Below are 18,434 nucleotides of genomic sequence, written 5' to 3'. Positions count from 1 at the left end.
CCAACTTTGGTTCCACTGTACTCAAGAGTCTGTTCCGATAGGCCACCCGGGACAAGGTGCTAGGGACGCGGTCCCATCCAGCAAGAATGAAGGCGAGATAGACAACTTAACATTTAGAAGTTATGTACCTACCATAACGTTCCATGTTAGTTGTCTTCTTCTCGCCTTCTTTCTTGCGTCCCTCCCTCCTTCCCCCTAGCCTGGACAGACCTAGAGAAGTTTGTTTTGTGATCTTTTTATCCTTTTCCATATAATGGAATTTTTCTAGCTGGGCCTAGCTTACAAACGAGATCTGAGGAGTTACCGCCTAGCATTGTGGGATATAAGGGAGCCTCGAGCCGGTGGAACTAGCTCTCGAGCTTTTAGAGTGGCCGAGTCGGAGCCGAGGTTCGGCTCCGAACCCATCCAGCAAGAAAGAAGGCGAGAAGAAGACAACTAACATGGAACGTTATGGTAGGTACATAACTTCTAATTTTATTTATTTATTTGTTGTTTAAACCTAGCATGGTCAGTCCTTATATGGTAGAAATATGTATGGGGGCTGTCTATAGATGAAATTATTAGCCCTGCTGCTTGCTGTTATAATTATTACTTTGTAGGGCTAAAACACATTTTTGTAAAGTAAGCTAGAATACATGTTGTTGATACTATTTGTTGGGGGGTTGGGGTGGTATAATGGGTAAAGTATTTACCTCACAGACACAAAGTAGAAGGTTTGATTCTCACCTTTGGAAAAAAAAATTGCTAAGCTCAAGTAACCCACAAAAGCAGTTAACCTAGTACTCACCTATGAGAAAATACATAACTGCTACCATTTCTTTTGTTTATTTATCCTGTCAGGATGAAATCACATACCATGGATAGGTGATGGGTGTGAGACTGTCTGTGACTGAAATGATTTGCCATACTGTTTTTGCTGTTCTAATTCTGACTTTGCAGGACTAATGTGTATTTGGGTGAAACATGCTGGAATACAAACTATTACTGCTTCAGTAAAACAAACAAACAAAAAATGTAATTATTTTATCCTGGCAGGGTCAACAAATAATTAACTAAAAATATTTTTTATCCTGGCAGAGACAAGCCATATAATGTGGGTAGGCAATGGGCATGGAGACTGTCTGTGGATGAAATGAATATTATAATTATGTTTTTTTGCAAGATTAATGTGTATTTGTTTGAAGCAGGCAGGAATACATGCTGCAACCACTGCTCTGTGAAAGAAAAATACATTAATGTATTTTTTATCCTGCCAGGGTCAAACCAGATACTTTAGGTAGGCTATGGTTATAGGGATTGTTTGTTAATGAAATTATTGGCCTTCCTATTTTGTTTTTGTAATTCTGGCTTTGCAGGACTAAGTTGTATTTGGGAAAAGCAAGATGGAGTACAAGATATGATATCCGTGTGTATGAAACATACATTAATTCAACCATTGTTTTATTTTTCTTTTAACTTGATGGGGTCAGACCAGATTAAAAAAATAGACAACAGGTATTGGGGCTGTCTGGGGAAGAAAAGACTGGCCCCTGATGTCTGCTGTTGTAATTCTAACTTTGCCTGACTGAAGTATAGTTGGATAGAGTAAGAAACAACGTTACATTGATGCAATATAGCAATAACCCACGCCTGGGTGTGGGTAATGCGGGATTTACCCACGGTTGGTGTGGTTTGGTCGCCCGAGGGACCAAACAAAGACAACCGTGGGTAAATCCCGCATTACCCACACCCAGAAGTGGGTTATTGCTATTATACTATGACATTATTTAAGAAAAGAAATAATTACTTTTCGTAAATAATGGCATTGTATAATGCCTCTTTGCTGCCCTTCCGCAGCTGTCTGGTATCTGCGGCAGTTCTGATGTACTGCGCATGCCTACGCAGTACATCAGAGCTGTGGCCAAAAGCAACGGAGAAAGCAAGATCTCTGTTGCTTTTTACTGTTTCGCTATGTTAAATGGGTTTAACATAGCGAGACAGCTTTAAAATAAGCAATGGAGTTGTCCGTTGCTTATTTTAAAGCTGTCTCGCTATGTTAAACCCACTTAACAAATCAATAAAGCAGCGGAGATCTTCTTTCTCGTTAAACCTGTCTCGCTATGTTAAATGGGTTTAACATAGCGAGACAGCTTTAAAATAAGCAACGGAGATCTCCATTGCTTATTTTAAAGCTGTCTCGCTATGTTAAACCCATTTAACATAGCGAGACAGGTTTAAAAAAAAGCAACGGAGAAAGCAAGATCTCCGTTGCTTTTTACACACTGTGTCGCTATGTTAAAGGAGTTTAAGATAGCGAGACAGGTTTAAAAAAAGCAACGGAGATCTCCGTTGCTTTTTTTAAACCTGTGTCGCTATGTTAAACTCTTTTAACATAGCGAGACAGTGTTTTAAAAGAGACTTATACTAATGGAAAAAGTCCGGCGACCGGACCTTTTTCCATTAGTATAAGTCGATTTACAACATGCACGCTGGCCAATCAGCGTGCACGTTTTGGAATATTAATGGGGGGTCATGGTATAATAATTATTTTTTACCAGGGCAGGGTTATTCTGGATACTTCAGATGGGCAGTGGGTATGGAGACTGTGTGCTGATGAAATGATTGGCCCTGAACTGTTAGAAGACATTTTTGTGTTCTGCTGAAGAAAGTGTTTTGTGTTATTTTTTGCACAAATTAAATAGAATCATTACAGAATCACCCAAAAGTGTATGCTTCTGGTTTATAACTGATATTGCATGACATTAAAGTAGATTTTGGATCACATTTTTCTGTGACATACTACAGTGTTGACATTTTTCATATGTTACATATAATGAAAATGAGTATTTGTTTTTGGGGATTTTTTTCATAACATGTATTTCCTTAAGCTGTTAATGTTTTTTTACATTACTCACATTTTTCACAGACATTATAAAATTGTTTGCTTTTAGTATGATACTTGCTGTGGTGATACCACCTTCACTGGGGCTCTTTACTAGTCAGTCATAATGCATATGCAAACTATGCCACTATGGAAGGAGACTGTGACTTTCCATGGGTAACCAATTCACCTGGGTATGCCTTGAAACATCTGGTGCCATTTGTAAATTTGTTGCATGCTGCATAGGAGTTACCTCCTTCTACTACCAGCGACACTGCACAGTGTTGTACAACAGAATGTATATTGCTGTCTTTTTACATGTGCTGTCAGAGCATGTTAAGGTGATCATTTAACAGACCCTGACACCCAGTGTTCCTGTGCCTCGCTGGTGTACTTTCTAGACTGTAACCCCCCCCCCTGCAAATTCCTGGATCCACCACTGTAAATTGTGCACTGCTATATATTTAATGCATTAAAGTACTAAAGCTGCTGGGAAGGCAACTGTTTATATAATAACTTTTCACTTCCTGCAGTTTCAGACATCATTTGTTTTCACTGAAATGCTTGCCAATATCCCTTTAAAGTTTAATTATATTGTACCTTGTAGATTTTACTCAGAACATGCTGTTTAGACCTGCCATGATTAATTGCTTGCACCTGCAGACTCCATGTCTCCAGCTAAAAGCAGGTGCTAATGGGATAAAGCAGCTAGTAACTTTGAAAATGGAAGAAAGAATTACCATTTTCATACTTTTAGGTTCATAGGTGTGTACTAGGCTAATGGCCCTAGGCCTTTACTAACCTAGCCATAGGATTACCCTGGTATCGTGCCATCCGACCTTAGTTCCCAGTGCCTTTGTCGAGTAGAGCTACTGGAGTTATCTCCGGGGTGAATTTTCTATTTCCTATTCACTCATCAAGATTTTTCTTGAAGAGGATCAGTGAGGTGCTCTGCTTGACATGTATGAGAAGTCTATTCCATAGCATCGGCAGTCTCTGGGTTATGAACCTGTCCCTCCAATACGTTTTTGTTGATTGTGGTAATGAGGTTGAGGTCTCTGGAGCATGTGTTGCAGAGGGATTGGGATTTCTTTAGATATAGCATTTCTAACAGAGCTGAGTCAGACATGGTTTTGTAAGTCAAGTAGAGATCGCCTCTAAGTAGGCGATATGAAACAGAGAATAGTTGGAGTTTTTTGAGTCTGTCCATATAGGACAGGTGTTCAAGGCCTAGGATCCTCTTTGTGAGGTACTTTTGTGGCCTCTCCAGTTGTTGCAGGTGTCTAGTGAGGTACATGCCAAATTGGTCATTGTACTCGATGATTGGCCTAATGAGGGAAGAGTAGAGGGAGATAATGACCTCTTTTTTCCTGGATGCAAAACCCTTAGTAATGAGATGTGCCACATAGAAGGATTTTCTGACCTGGCAATGTGGTGATCAAAAGAGAGGTTGCTGTCAACCTGTGTTCCCAGATCTCTTGTAACGCCTTCTGCGTTCAGTGAACTACCATCAGTGTGGGAATTCATGGGAACCGGGGTTTTCCCAAAGGGGATGACGACACGTTTTTTGGCATTGAGCTTAAGGCCATGGTCCTGACACCAGTCACTGGTCTCAGTGAGGCCATTCTGTAGGATGTCAACATCACTTGGGGAGTTAATAATAGCTCCCATCTTGCAATCGTCTGCGAACGTTGTCAGCCAGAGTCCCTTCGTGTTGGCCTGGACTTCAGAGAAGTAGATACCAAACAGGAGAAGACCCAGGACCAAACCCTGTGGGACTCCACTCATGACTAGTCGGCAGTCTGACTTGGAGTCAGCTACTTTCACACTGTGGGTTCTATCTGTGAGCCTGTTTGCAACCCACATAGTGATATAGGGGTTGATGCCTAGCTTAGTGAGTTTTTCTATGATTCCTGAATGGGGAATGGTTTTAAAGGCCTTGGCCAGATCTAGGTAGGCTGTATGAACCATAGGCTGTTTGAACCACCTTGCCTTCATCCACAGCTCTGGTGACTGACTCAAAGAAGTCGACCACATTGAGCAGGCATGATCTACCCTTCACAAAACCAAACTGTGTGTGTGGGATCCAGAGTTTGGAGATTCCCTATATCCTTGTTTATTAAGTTCATGATGATGATGATGATGCGTTCCATAGCTTTGCATATCAGACTCATTAGGCTAATGGGGCGATAGTTCCCAGGGTCTGTAGTCGCTCCTTTTTTGTGGAGAGGGATGACTGAAGCAGTGCATCATTCAGTAAGGACAAAGCCTGAGGTGAGGCTGTAATTGAACAGGGCACACAGGTGAGGTGCCAGTTCACTCTATAGTTCATGTAGTACACAGCCAGGGATATTGTCAGGTCCCATAGAAGCTGTATTCTTGGCCTTGGACAGTGTTGTTTTAACCTGTGCAGCAGTAATACTGGGTGCCTGGAAATCTACTGTTATTGTGATTGGTCCTTTGGGGGGGGGGTAAAGTTGGCACTGAATCTGTCGGCCAGTATATTGGCAATATCTGTTGGCTCGGTATAGGAGGTACCATTGTGCAGTAGCTCAGAGCAAATTTAGGTATTGCCATGGAGATTCTTTACATAACTATAGAAGGCCGTGTGGTTGTCTTTATTATCTGCTGCAGTTCTGTTTTCATAGCTAGCTTTAGAGTTTTTGATGAGGGATCTCAACTTTTTGTTGAGGCTGATAAGGGAGTTTTTCCAGTTTTGGGACTTAACCTTATTCTGCATCAGTTTCCTCCTTCTGTTGTAGAGTTTGTTTATGATAGAGGACCACCAGATTGGCTTTCTTTATCTGGTGGCCCTCTATCTGGAGGAGAGCTTCTTGGTTCTGTTCGGTATGGTGAGATCCATGCATTGGTGTATGATTCGGCAGTCATGCAACTATTCTCCAGTTGCATGGGTGCTGTCATATTTTTGTTTTATTTTTCATGCCTATTTACTTTAAAGAAAAATATATCTATATGTTAAAATAAGGACATTAGTTTAGGCATCCACCACCATGAAAAACAGGGGAAATTATTGTTTACTTCTACATATAATATGATCAGTATACTTTTATACTGCTGAGCAGCACAGTATCAGAACATTATAATAATATTAACTTGCTTCTTTCCAGCCTTTCTTGTGTTGTTATAGTGTAAAACCTGGACAGATCACAATTAAGAAAAAGTACTTTCATGCTTTACTGTCATCAGCATATACAACAGATACTGATAAAACTCCCCCTCCTTACATTTGAAATACTTCTGACTGTATAATATACAGAACTCCTTTACAATGTAGCATGCAGATTACATCATTAATTTTTATGGAACTATTAACAAGAACAAAAACTGTTTAAAGTTCAGTTATTTTGTCATTACATTAGGTGTTCTTCGAAACATTAATGTCATGAGGTAAGTTTTATACTTTACACTTCCCTCACCAGTTTAACACAGTCAGCAACCTTCCAGTTCTTTTCAGCTAATTTTTCTTGCAGAACCACAGTTCATGTGTCTAAACTACATCTAAAGGGATTGATGCTTTACATTTCCCATGTTTATTGTTGCTGATTTGCTTCCTGATCATCTCAATCTTCCAGCACCAGTATCTGGTACAAGTCCAAGGTATTCCTCTGATTTTCTGGTCAGCTCCAAGGCTTTTTCTGTCATTCAGCCATTTTCCTTGACAATAATGAAACATGTATAATTTGCCAAGTCTCTGTATGATCCTTTTTTATTGTCAGAAGATTGATAAAGAAAGTCTTCTGCTTTCTAGCTCACTGTTGGACAAACCTTTTATTTCCTTCTTAGCCTGTTCTGCCTCCAACAGTGTCCCAGGTCATAGCTGAAAGTGGTCAACCCGCCTGTTCTACAATGAATGAATGAATAAACGAATGAATAAATAAATATACAAATAAATAAATAATTTTCTTTGATCCTCCAGGAAAATATTTTGAAGACAGTTGGATATAGCAACTTGAATCTCATCCCCTGATTGTTGGGATAAATTAGCTTCTCTTCTGTTCAGCTTGGTGTACAAAAAATAATCATTTTCTACAAACACTCTGATGTCCCCTAATTTTAATAATTTTCCATTCTGCCACTGTTTAGTCAGAAGCAGCTCTTTCTGCTTGTATGATTGCATCTTTACTAATAAAGGTCTTGGCTGTTTTCTCATGACCTGATTTGGAGCATACACATGATGTGTCTTCTCAGTTAACAAATCCTGCTGTGGATTGTCCATTGTTTATTTGCAGTTTCATAAAATTAATGCAGTCTCTGGTATACCAAACAATCTTAGTTTTTTTTCTGCATTGTCTGTCTCCAAACTCTGTTTTTGAAACAGCTGCTAGAAGCCTCATGCTCGACCAATCTTTTCTTCATTTCAGCAACTGATTTGTGTTGTTTAATCAGCTTATCTGAAGAGCTACTTAAAATTCTTCAATTTTGTTACAGCTTTTTGATATTTGAGCATATATATTTCACTCGTGTCTTCTGCATTTAAATGTCTCTGAGTGCATTTGATTTATTTTTCCTCTAATTTACTGGAAGATCTCCTGTATTAAACTTAAACTCCTTTTTGCTGAGCGGCTGTAAGATTCTTCCCAGGCATAGCTTTCCCCTCTCCTTTTCCAGGTGATTTCCACTTACTTTCTCAAAAGTTGTTCTTTGAGGGCATGTTGGTAGTGTAATTACTGGCTAGTAACTAAACCATACCTAAATTGATAGCTTTTATTAGCTTTATTAACAGTTTGTCAGCTTTCACAGTGAGAGCAATCAAATCAACTTGCTACCCAGTATGCAGCCATGTTGTAAGTCATTCAGACATATTTTGTTTTCTGTTTAGTCAGAGACCTATTTAAGATACTAAAAAATGTACACAAAGATGACTACTGCATAATCATTCACAGAACAATCTCCTCTTACCCACTCAACATGGCTTCCATGGATGATACAGCACTGAAACTTTTCTTCTATCATTCCTGAGTACTATTAACCAAAGTAAGGATGTCAGTCTTCCTACCACTGCCGTATTTCTACATCTCTCAAAAACCATTAACACCATATCTAATCCACTCCTTATCTAAAGGCTTGCAAAAATGGATATCAGTAACAGTGCTCTAATGTGATTTCAGAGCTGCCTATCCAACTACTATCAAACAGTAAATGGCTACATACTCAGATGTCCTGTCCATCAATATAGGTGACCCTCAAAGATCTATATTCAGACTAGTTATAATGTCTGTCTTTATCCATGACATGCATACCAAACTTCCCAACACCACACTAATTCAATATGCAGATGATTACACCATAATTTGCTTCACAAATTCCATCACTTGTGTACAAGACATCACTCAGCAATCCTTTCTCACCACAGATGTGTGTCTGAAAGAATCTCAACCTCTCCTAAGTGCCAACAAAACTAAACTCCTTCTATTTGATTCATGAGAAATCTCTATTACCACAGAAAACAATTCCACTATTGAACAAGTTACCTAAGCCAAAGTACTTGGAGTCATCACAGACCATAAGCTACTTTTTGATAAAGACATCATTTAAGTCACCACAACAACCAATAAAAAGATAGTCATGATATACAAATCAAGCCCACATTTAACTGAGACCTCACACTCAAAGATAACTCACACACTTCTTCTGCCCACTCTACAATTCTTTCATCTAGACAAACAGTACTTGCAAAACTCAGGTATATAAACTGGAAAAAACTTTAGAGTTGCTAAATTTGCAATAAACACACAAAGCAGAGCGCACCTTTGTGTGACTGTACAATAACTGAAATGGCTTGAGCTGCATCACTTATTAACATTCAGCCATCTAAATGTACTCATAAAGTTTTACATAAACCTGATAAATGTAATGTTCATCTCTACTGGACATATATACCCCAGGTAGAAACCTCCATTCAAAAAGCCTTAGCCTACTACAAGTATCCAAAGCCAACAATCACTATGGAGACTCGCTTTATTCCATTTGTTTATCCAAGTTATATAACTCAGTCCCCTTAAAATACGAAATGTGACAAATTTACGTAATTTTGCCAACAAATTAAAAAAACTGCCTAACCTCCAACTGAACCTGCCCTTGTGTTTGATACTTGTAGATCTCCTTCTATTCCACTGCTCAAGAGGCAAACATTTTCTTTTAATTAACTCCATCTGTCATCCACTCTAGCATTTCTCCCACTACCTTGCATATCACACCTCATCTACTAATGCTCGCTTATCCTTTTACCCCTTGTTTCCTCAACTTCTTCTTCTTCTTTTGTTTTTTCCCAGTTAGGGGTCGCCACAGCGGATCATCTGTCCACTCATGATTGGCAGTGGAGTTTTACAGTGTCAAGTTGCCAGCTCGGCGTCCAACCTTCCACAGAAGGCACACACACACTCACACCTAGGGCCAATTTAGAGTTTCCAGTCCACCTACTGCATGTGTTTGGGATGTGGGAGGAAACTGGAGCACCCGAAGGAAACCCACGCGACCACAGGGAGGACATGCAGACTCCACACAGAAGGCACCCCAGCCGAGGATCGAACCGGAGAACCTCTTGCTGTGAGGCGGCAATGCTAACCGCTGCACCACCGTGGCCGCCCTCCCTTTGTTTCCTCAACTATACCTTAGTAACCTCTTTTAATCCCTCTTTAATCCACTCTGTACATAATCCACCACCTTTTATGTTCTTTCTTTTTAAGCTCTGTATGTGCATCTTCATCATTTATTATTTTATTTCATGTGTAGTCTCTGTTGTATAGTTATTATATACTGTAACCCTGTTATGTGAAGCATTTCTCCTCAGGCATCTACTGGAAAAGGGTTTTTACTCAGTTGGACTATCCCTGTTAGTAAATGTAAATAAATAAAATTTTATACTGAAGATAACAGTAGAGGCCAGCATATGTTTGTGACATTGGGAAAACTGCAGTTTTAGTGGATTTATACACATTGCACAGTAAACCAAATTTTTGATGTTAGGGTTTACTTAAACATGGGGCATCTCAACTGATGAATAAAATCCTCTTTACATTGTTCCTGGGAAGCTTTCTTTTTATTTCATCAACTCTTAGAATAAAACATATAACTACGATGCTTTACAGTTTTGCCAGCTGCATGCAACTGTAGTTTTCTGTCAGGATCTGCACTCAACAAGTGCCTTGAAAAAGCATTAAACTGTAGAAATGAAATGATAAACATTAAGTATTCCAATGGCATTTTAACAAAACATTGTTTTGTGTTGTGATATGGCAGTGCTGCTAGCAAGAAGATTGAGAATCCAGTTCTAGGGCAAAGATAATAGAGTACTGTGTGACTTTATCACCATCACAACTTACGAGGTATAATACTGGATTACTCACCGATGAGTGAAGATATTTTTTTAGTTAACAAAGTATATTGCTGTTATAATGAAATAAGAGTTGATTGTTTTGTAAAACAGCTAAATGTGTCTGGTTTCAGTGAAATGTATTTAAGCTGTCGACAGCTACGAACCTTGACATTACAAAACTAGCATTCTTTTTATACGTTACCATCTAATAAAAATGTAATAAATAAATTTATCAAATGCTTACTTATTAGAAAAATGTACATATTAATTTAATATGTTCTGCTTTTAGGGACATTCTGCTGAGATCATCTCCTTGTCTTTTAACACAACTGGAGATCAGATCATTACCGGCTCCTTTGATCATACTGTGTCAGTGTGGGATGTGCAGTCTGGAAGGTATAAGATTTTTCATTATATCTTATAATCTGTATGATACATATTACAAAGTTTACCTGTGTCATAACCATTTGTTTCATTTGCTATGAGCCTGTACATGCACTCAAGATGTATACATATATGTATTTGTGTGTGTGTGTGTGTGTGTGTGTGTGTGTGTGTGTGTGTGTATATATATAGGATTCACAAAAGAAAATAATCAGCAGCCTGTTTTCAGGCCATGTTGGCACAGCTACAGTACTGTTTGGCTCTATTGCTGGTCTTGAAGGTGGGTCCCAACTTGCCCTGAGACATGTAACCAGTATGAGAAATACCTTTACAACTGGAGTGGCAGCTGTCAAGAAGAAGAATCTCTGTTTTCAGATCAAGCTACAAGTGGATGCCGTGAGTGACACTATCAAGAATTCAGGCATCCATTTTGTTCATTGTTTCCTCCCCAAATCTGAAGGCTGTAGTATGGACAGCAGGGTTTTTGTCTTAGTGCTTGTGGGATTTCGGGATTCCAAAGTATATATATATATATATATATATATATATATATATATATATATATATATATATATATATATATATATATATGGTTCTAGGTTATAACATCGACAGCACATAACATCGACAATGACATCACCGACACCACATCATCGACAGTTCACAAACACGACACCGCACACACTCAACACATCATCACAACAACCAATAAACAAAACAAATTCCCTGACCAAAAACCACACACACAACACAAGCACACCTAAATCCTAACAAACAAACACTAAACCTTACATACACAACTATCCACAACCCAAACCGAAACCCTAACCCTAAGGTCCGTCACTATCGCACACTAACCTAACCCGCGCCCTAACCCTAACTCACTTAACCCGCCCCTAACCCAAAAAAATTCACTACTGCACCCTTACCTAACCTGCGCCCTAACCCTAACTCACTTAATCCACCCCTACCCCTACAGACCGTCAACATCGCACACTTACCTTACTCGCACCCTAACGTCCGTCACTACTGCATACTTACACATCCTTTCCCCATGTCAGTGTTCTCCGCGTCTGTGTTTTCATCCATCGATCCTCTGGCGTCGGTGATTTCGCTGTCGGTCTTGTCATCTGTCGATGTTGTAACCCAGACCCATATATATATATATATATTTTATATATATATATATATATATATATATATACATATATATATATATATATATATATATATATATATATATATAAAAACTGAGTAATTGACATGAAATATTTTGCAAAAAAATGTATTTTTTAAAAAAAGCCTTTTTAATGACTTAAGTTGTTTGGTAGTACATGTAATGTAAATGTAATGATTTAATGTACTCAAAAACTCTACAATGATAGTTTCTGCTGCTTCCTGCTTTGCCATGCCACAACATATTGTATGTAACCTACATCTGTTCTATCAAATTACAGTGGTGTTTCCAACCTCCTCAGGCAGTCTTCAGGGAGTCACTCCAACCTAGACTGTTTGTATGGTATTTAGATATCCTTTCTGCTGTTGCTTCCTTAGCTGCCTCACAGTGTACCTTATGCGGTCTACAGGTATTCTACCAAAGTACACTGCTGTTCTTGACCTTCCCTGCTGGTCTGCAATGAATCACAGCAACCCAGTCTGCCTATGATATTACTTTTGTCTGTTGCTCAGTTCGTCACCACATAACTCATTCTTTGCTACACTGGTGTTCTCAACAACCATGGACAGTATGCATGGAATCATCTGCCCAAACTGTCTGCACAGTGTCTAAGGAACCATTCTGCCATCACTTGCATGGCCACTCTACAACACATATTTTTGGATCTACAACTGTTCTATCAAGTGACACTGATGTTCTTCTTGACCTCCACAGCCAGTGTTTTTGCCTGCCAAGCATTAAGCAACCCCAGTTTGGCTCAAGCTTGTATTTCAGAGCCATCCAGAGTGGAGACCAATCAGGCAGCTGTGAAGATCTTTTTGCTCTTTTGCCCTTGCTTACCTGCTTTGAGCAGGCAGTAGCACTGGCTCATGAATGGAGACTAGACCCATTTATCTTTCAACAAATTGGACAAACATGAAAATGTCTAGAGATAGAGAAATTCACCACATGCTACATCAGGCAAGCCAAACATTTTATTCACTCAATTTTTATGATGCATTATAGAAGACAGTTGTTTTTTTATTCAGTTTTACTCAAGCCTTGATGTAGTTTAAATTCTTTTCACTTGATTTAGAAAACATTTCTCAAAAGAAAACAGAATAAATCCAATCCAGTGGAAGGATTTACAGTTTCTGAATGAGTCCAAGAAACTTCATGTAAAAAAAATCTTAACATCCAGAAGCGGAAAAGATTTGATCTAATGTTGTTAGTCTTTATTCATTCTTGACCCTTGGATTTCAGTTCCACCCTCAGAACCGGCTCAGCCTTTGTAACAAACTTGCGCCAGCCAGAAACTCTTGAGCTATGGCTACCCATAGTGCCTCTCTTCCCTTCCCCTCAGATCCAGTTTTAAAGTTTTAGGAAGCATCAGCTGTGCTCGCAAGCCAAGTGCTTATTTTTTATATATTTCCTTCTTTATAGCTTTCTATAACCTATAAAACTTTATTGTTAGCTTATTCTATTGTCTAAATTGCTATTTTGTGTGTGCGCGAGTGCTGTTTTTTCCCTTTTATTAACTTTTGGTGTTTCTTCTTTGCCATCACTGATATAGGCCCCTCCCTTCCCTTTTATCTTTGGTAAAGCTTTAATACCATCGTTGGTATTCTCTTTCCCTTCCTTTACCCTTTCTGGGTGTCTCTGTCCATTACCATTGTTACTACATTTTAAAAAAAAAATAAATCTTCTTCTAGCTTTCTCCCATTATCTTACTATTAGTGTGTTTGTGTGTGGCTGATCTGTTTGATTAACCTTAATTTATCATGGCAGAAAAACAGAAAGGCACCACTGGCTTTAAGCAATGTCAAGATTGTGGCAGAAAGATACCGAACTTGGATGGGCATCTTTCCTGCGTATATTATTTGGGGGGGTGCCACATTTGGATGTCCAACCACCCTGTGAGCTCTGTAAGGGAATTAGTGCTTGGACCCTTACAGAGTGCCATAACAAATTAATCCTCAAGGGGCTGTTAAAATGCCCTTTCTCAGAGGCTTTGTCTGAGACGGAAACATCTAAGTCTCCTAAGAAAGAAGTCAGTGTCTCAAGCTCATGACATTAAATCTTCCGAAGGCCAGGTTTCTGCTTTGGAACCGAAGCCTAAACAATCAAAATTGACTTCAACAACTCTTGGCACCAAAACCTATGACTCCTTCCATGGTACCCTTTACCAAAACTGACAAAACATTCTACGGTTCCGACCCCTTCATCTGTACCTCTGACCCTCTTGGCACCAACAATAGTTTCACCCACATCGGTTACCTCCCCTGCAACAGAAACAATTGGTCAGCCGACCACAATGCCGAAGGTCAAATCCCTGCCCAGGACTAGGCACTCCTCATCTATTGACCCCTTTTATAGTCAACAGTTAACCCCTTTCACAGAAGGTCCAGAATCTCCATTGGCATGTCTATTCATTCCACCAGGAACTTTTCAGAGTTTGATGTAGTCAGGTTAGTGGATCAGCTCTTGGCAGCCAGAGGTCTTCTAGCCCCCTCTAGGGCCTCCCTCCCATCCAAAGCCAAAGTTTGCTCTCCACAGACTCCACCCTATCTTCCTCCTTCAATCTCTCCGCAGGTCTTGGAGCCCTCAACTTTGACACCATTCCTGGTACCAACTTTTTGGTGCCGATGGTGGATCTCACATCAGCTCCCGAGCCAACTCTGTGGTCCTCGGCTCATTCGGACCTCACCCACCCTCAGGATTGTGACTTGGCTGCTGGCTCTGTGATCCCTGGTTTGGCCCTAATTTTTTCCTTGGCACCATCTGCAGTTCTGGATGTTTGACAGTTCCAGGTCCTCTCAAGGTTCCCACTGTAGAGGTGGGCTCATCTGAGTGGGGTGTAACCCCAGTTCTGAGGTTGACTTTCTTGATTCCGGGCTCCCATTCTTCTTCAGGTGGGCTTGCCTTTCAGATGATTGAAAGACCTCTTGCCTCAGCATGCTCACAGTTGGCACCATCTCTGTTGGAGTGTCACATCTATGTACCCTCTGGCTCACAGCTGTCACAACCTCCTACATTAGGGCAGTGGGCACATGAGCAGCAAGACACCCTGCAGCAGTGTACCTTCTCTTCGGAGTCCTCCTTAGACCTTCCCCCTGAGGAGTCACCCCATAAGAGGTCGTTCAAGAGGAAGCACTCAGATTCTCCAGAAGAATCTCTCACTGAGGGTACAGACTACAATGAAGGGGAAGAGTCCCCATGGTCACCCCCTGAAGATGCCTCTTTTGGAGACATCCTGAAAATATTGAAACAGAGGGGTGATTGGAAGTCCACCAACCTTTCCTTCAAGGAATATGTCTTCTTACAGGTTTTTGTGCCTGACCTTCTACTTCTTGGGTGACCCCACCTGCAGATGATTTGGTCAAACTCATTGTGCAGCATGCTTGGAAGGCCACTGACACCATACAGCCAATTCCCCGGAGACCGGACAAAAATATTAGTGAACCAGAGGACCAGCCCCACTGGTCTAAAGGCTTAGCGGTAGATGCTATGGTGGTGGCAGCTGCCACAAAGAAGGAACTTGCAGAGGAGAGTCCAACTGTCTATCCTGCAAACCAGGAGTCTCGAACGATGGATAGATTTGGGAAGTGGGTCTATGCTTTAATGACCTTTGCCATATGGTCATTAAACTTCTTGGCACATTTTACCCATCTTCAGAGGGACCTGATCAGTGAGCTCTCAGGCATCTTGGCAGGAGCAGTGTCTGATAAGGTATGCAATAAAGTTGCTTCCCAGCTTGCAACCCTAGAATCGATATCAAACTCATTCATGTGTCTTATTGCTCACACAGCCAAAGGGACAGCCAGGGCAGTGGGTACAGGAGTTGCTATTAGGCACCATGCCTGGATGCGCTTGTGTGATTTTGTGGACCCCTTTAAGTCTTCTTTCATCAATGCTCCTGTTGATGCCATCTCGTTTGGCCCCAAAGTTAGAGACACATTAGCCAGGTGTGAGAAGGATGGAAAGACCCTTTCTGCTGTGGGCCTGCATTTATTTGACTCCTCAACGACCTTACTACAGGAATCAGAGGAATGTGAAGATGTGGTTAAGGAATTCCCAAGGGCCTTTTCGGGACACATGTGGTGAGTTTTCCCCCAGGGCAGAGGGGAGAACTCATCTGGAAGATGCTCCTCCTGTGGCAGACGGGGCCTGTAACCAGGTTCCAGGTATTCCTTCTCTGGAAACCCTACCAGCACTCCTGAGTGGTGGCCCGATTGCCTACCTCTGGAAGCAGTCGGGGGAAGATTCTCTCTGCACCACTTAGCTTGGCACTCAATAACACCAGATTCCTGGGTGCAGACAATAATTACCAGAAGTTACCATATCCCCTTTGTTCACTATCTAAGACCACAAAGGTGATTCCCGAATGTTCCACACAGTCAGAGGGATACAGCAGCACAAGAAATTCAAAAGCTGCTTCAAAAGAGAGTCATCTAAACAGTTCCCACCAGACCAAATAAGATCTGGATTTTACTCAAGATTCTTTTTAGTGCCAAAAAAGACAGAGGACTGGGGGCCAATTCTAGACCTCCATGTCTTGAACAAGTTGGTTCAACAGACAAAATTCCAGATGGTCACAGTACAGTCTATCCTTCCGTTTCTGGAGAAAGATGATTGGATGTGCTCTGTAGTTCTTCAGAATGCATATTATTACATAAAGATGGACAACTGCTCCAGAAGATATTTCTGCTTCTGGCTGGGAGCCAGTCACTACCAATTTTGAGCACTGCCCTTTGGTCTCACCACAGCCCCCAGGGTGTTCACCAAATGCATGGCAGTGGTTGCAGCTCACTTAAGGCTACAAGAACTCTGTGTGTTTCCCTATCTAGACAACTGGCTCCTCACTGCCTCCACCAGGCATCTACTGCTTCATGCCTTGGACTCAATCATAGACCTTGCAGAATACTTAGGCACTTCAATAAACAGGGAAAAGTCAAAGCTGTCACCAAAGCAAGAGATAGAATTTATCGGAGCAACATTCAATACAAACTCCTGTATGGCTGTTCTACCTCTTCACAGGCTGCAAAGGTTAAGATCACAGCTTCAAGCGGTACTCTCTCATGACAAAGTCCTGGCTCGCCTAGTCTTACAACTTCTGGGGTCAGTGGCTGCAACAATCACTCTTGTTCCATTGGCAAGGTACCACATGAGATTGCACCAATGGCTTCTGGAATCCCAGTGGTCTCTGTTAACACACCTGATGTCATACCTAATCGAAATAACTAACTGATGCAAGCAGGATCTAATGTGGTGGATGAAGTCAGAACAGGAATTATGGAGTTGCCCTTTCACACCCACTCAGCCCAAGGCTGTAGTGACCATGGATGCATCCCTGATGGGGTGAGGCATTTTCAGAGAAAGACAGTCCAAAGTATGTGGTCCCCCTTAGAGGCCAATTTGCATATCAACTTCATGGAACTGAGGGCCGTGCTTCTAGCATTGCAGGCATTTCAATCAACCCTCCCTTCAAGGCAATTCTTATTCAATCAGACAACATGTCAGTGGTCTGGTACATCAACAAATAGGGTGGAAACAGATCCTAGTCTTTATGTTGGGAAGCCCTAAGAGAGAGGCAATGGGTGATAAAACTAGATCTGGGGAAGGTAGCAGCGCACATTCCAGGGAATTCCAACGTGATTACAGACAAACTGAGCAGATGCATTCTCCTACTCCATGAATGGTCTCTCAATCCCAATGTAGCGATGAAGATATTTTGTTGCTGGGGTCAGCCTTGCTGTGACCTATTTGCATCTCCCAAAAGCCACTAATGCAACAGCTACTTTGCCCTGCCCGCCCTCAGGGGGGATTCACCAAGAGATGCTCTTCTACACGATTGGCCCCCAGGACTGCTTTACACCTTTCCTCCTTTCACCCTGATACTCAGTTTTTGAAGAAGGTCCAACAGTTGAGAAGCAGAGTGATCCTCATTACACCTTATTGGTCCTGGCAAGTCTGGTTCTCCTTTCTCTGGCCTCACCTGGTTCACCGTCCATGGACTCTGGATCCAACCCCAGACCTGTTGACTCATCTGCATGGGCTGGTCCATCCCAACCTACACAGTCTTATGCTGACAGCTTGGTCCCTCCACTTCCAGTAATTGTCAGGCAGAAAAATCTGTCTTCTCCAGTACAAAAGATTCTTCTGGTTTCCCATAAACCATCCACCAGAAAACTTTATCTTAGTAAATGGAAAAGATTTGTGCTTTTGTCTCTTGCAGAAAAAAATGACCCTTTTTTTGGCCTCAATTGATAAGGTTTTAGAATATTTGTCAACTGTTTTCCAATCAGGAGCCTCAGGTTCTACTATCAGGGTTCATTTAGCTGCTATTTCCAATTTTCATAATGGTTTTGATAACCTTTCCTTAATGTCTCTTTGCCTTTGCAAAACCTTTTTGAAAGGCATTATGGATTTGAAACCACCTTTTAAAGAACCCATCAAATCTTGGAATTTAACATTAGATGTTATGTTGTCCCTCTCACCTTCTTTCTTACTGGATGGGTTCGGAGCCGATACTCAGCTCCGACTCAGTCAGTACACTAGCTCGAAGTCTCTGACCTGGCTCATGGCTCAATGCCTATCCCACAATGCATTGTAGTAAGCCCCAAATCTCGCTTGCCGCTTGACGAGTTCGGATGCTCTCTTCTTGGCCATGGCTAAGTGTTTATGTGAAGTTGTTCAGT

At 41.1% G+C, this 18,434-nt stretch overlaps 1 protein-coding gene across 1 annotated transcript in view; it reads left to right on the top strand.

Moving 5' to 3' along the window:
* The window catches only part of DAW1 (dynein assembly factor with WD repeats 1), a 1,156,427-nt gene that overhangs the window by 610,581 nt on the left and 527,412 nt on the right, over positions 1-18,434 (top strand). The window contains exon 8 of the mRNA XM_044070429.1: positions 10,486-10,592. Within this exon, the coding sequence (XP_043926364.1) occupies positions 10,486-10,592 (107 nt within the window). The remainder of the gene's footprint in view (positions 1-10,485; positions 10,593-18,434) is intronic.

The sequence above is a fragment of the Protopterus annectens genome, chromosome 4.part1 (genome assembly GCF_019279795.1).
Source record: "Protopterus annectens isolate FY-2018-M chromosome 4.part1, PAN1.0, whole genome shotgun sequence".
Lineage (NCBI taxonomy): Eukaryota > Metazoa > Chordata > Ceratodontiformes > Protopteridae > Protopterus > Protopterus annectens.
This window is presented reverse-complemented; position numbering and strand designations above follow the sequence as displayed.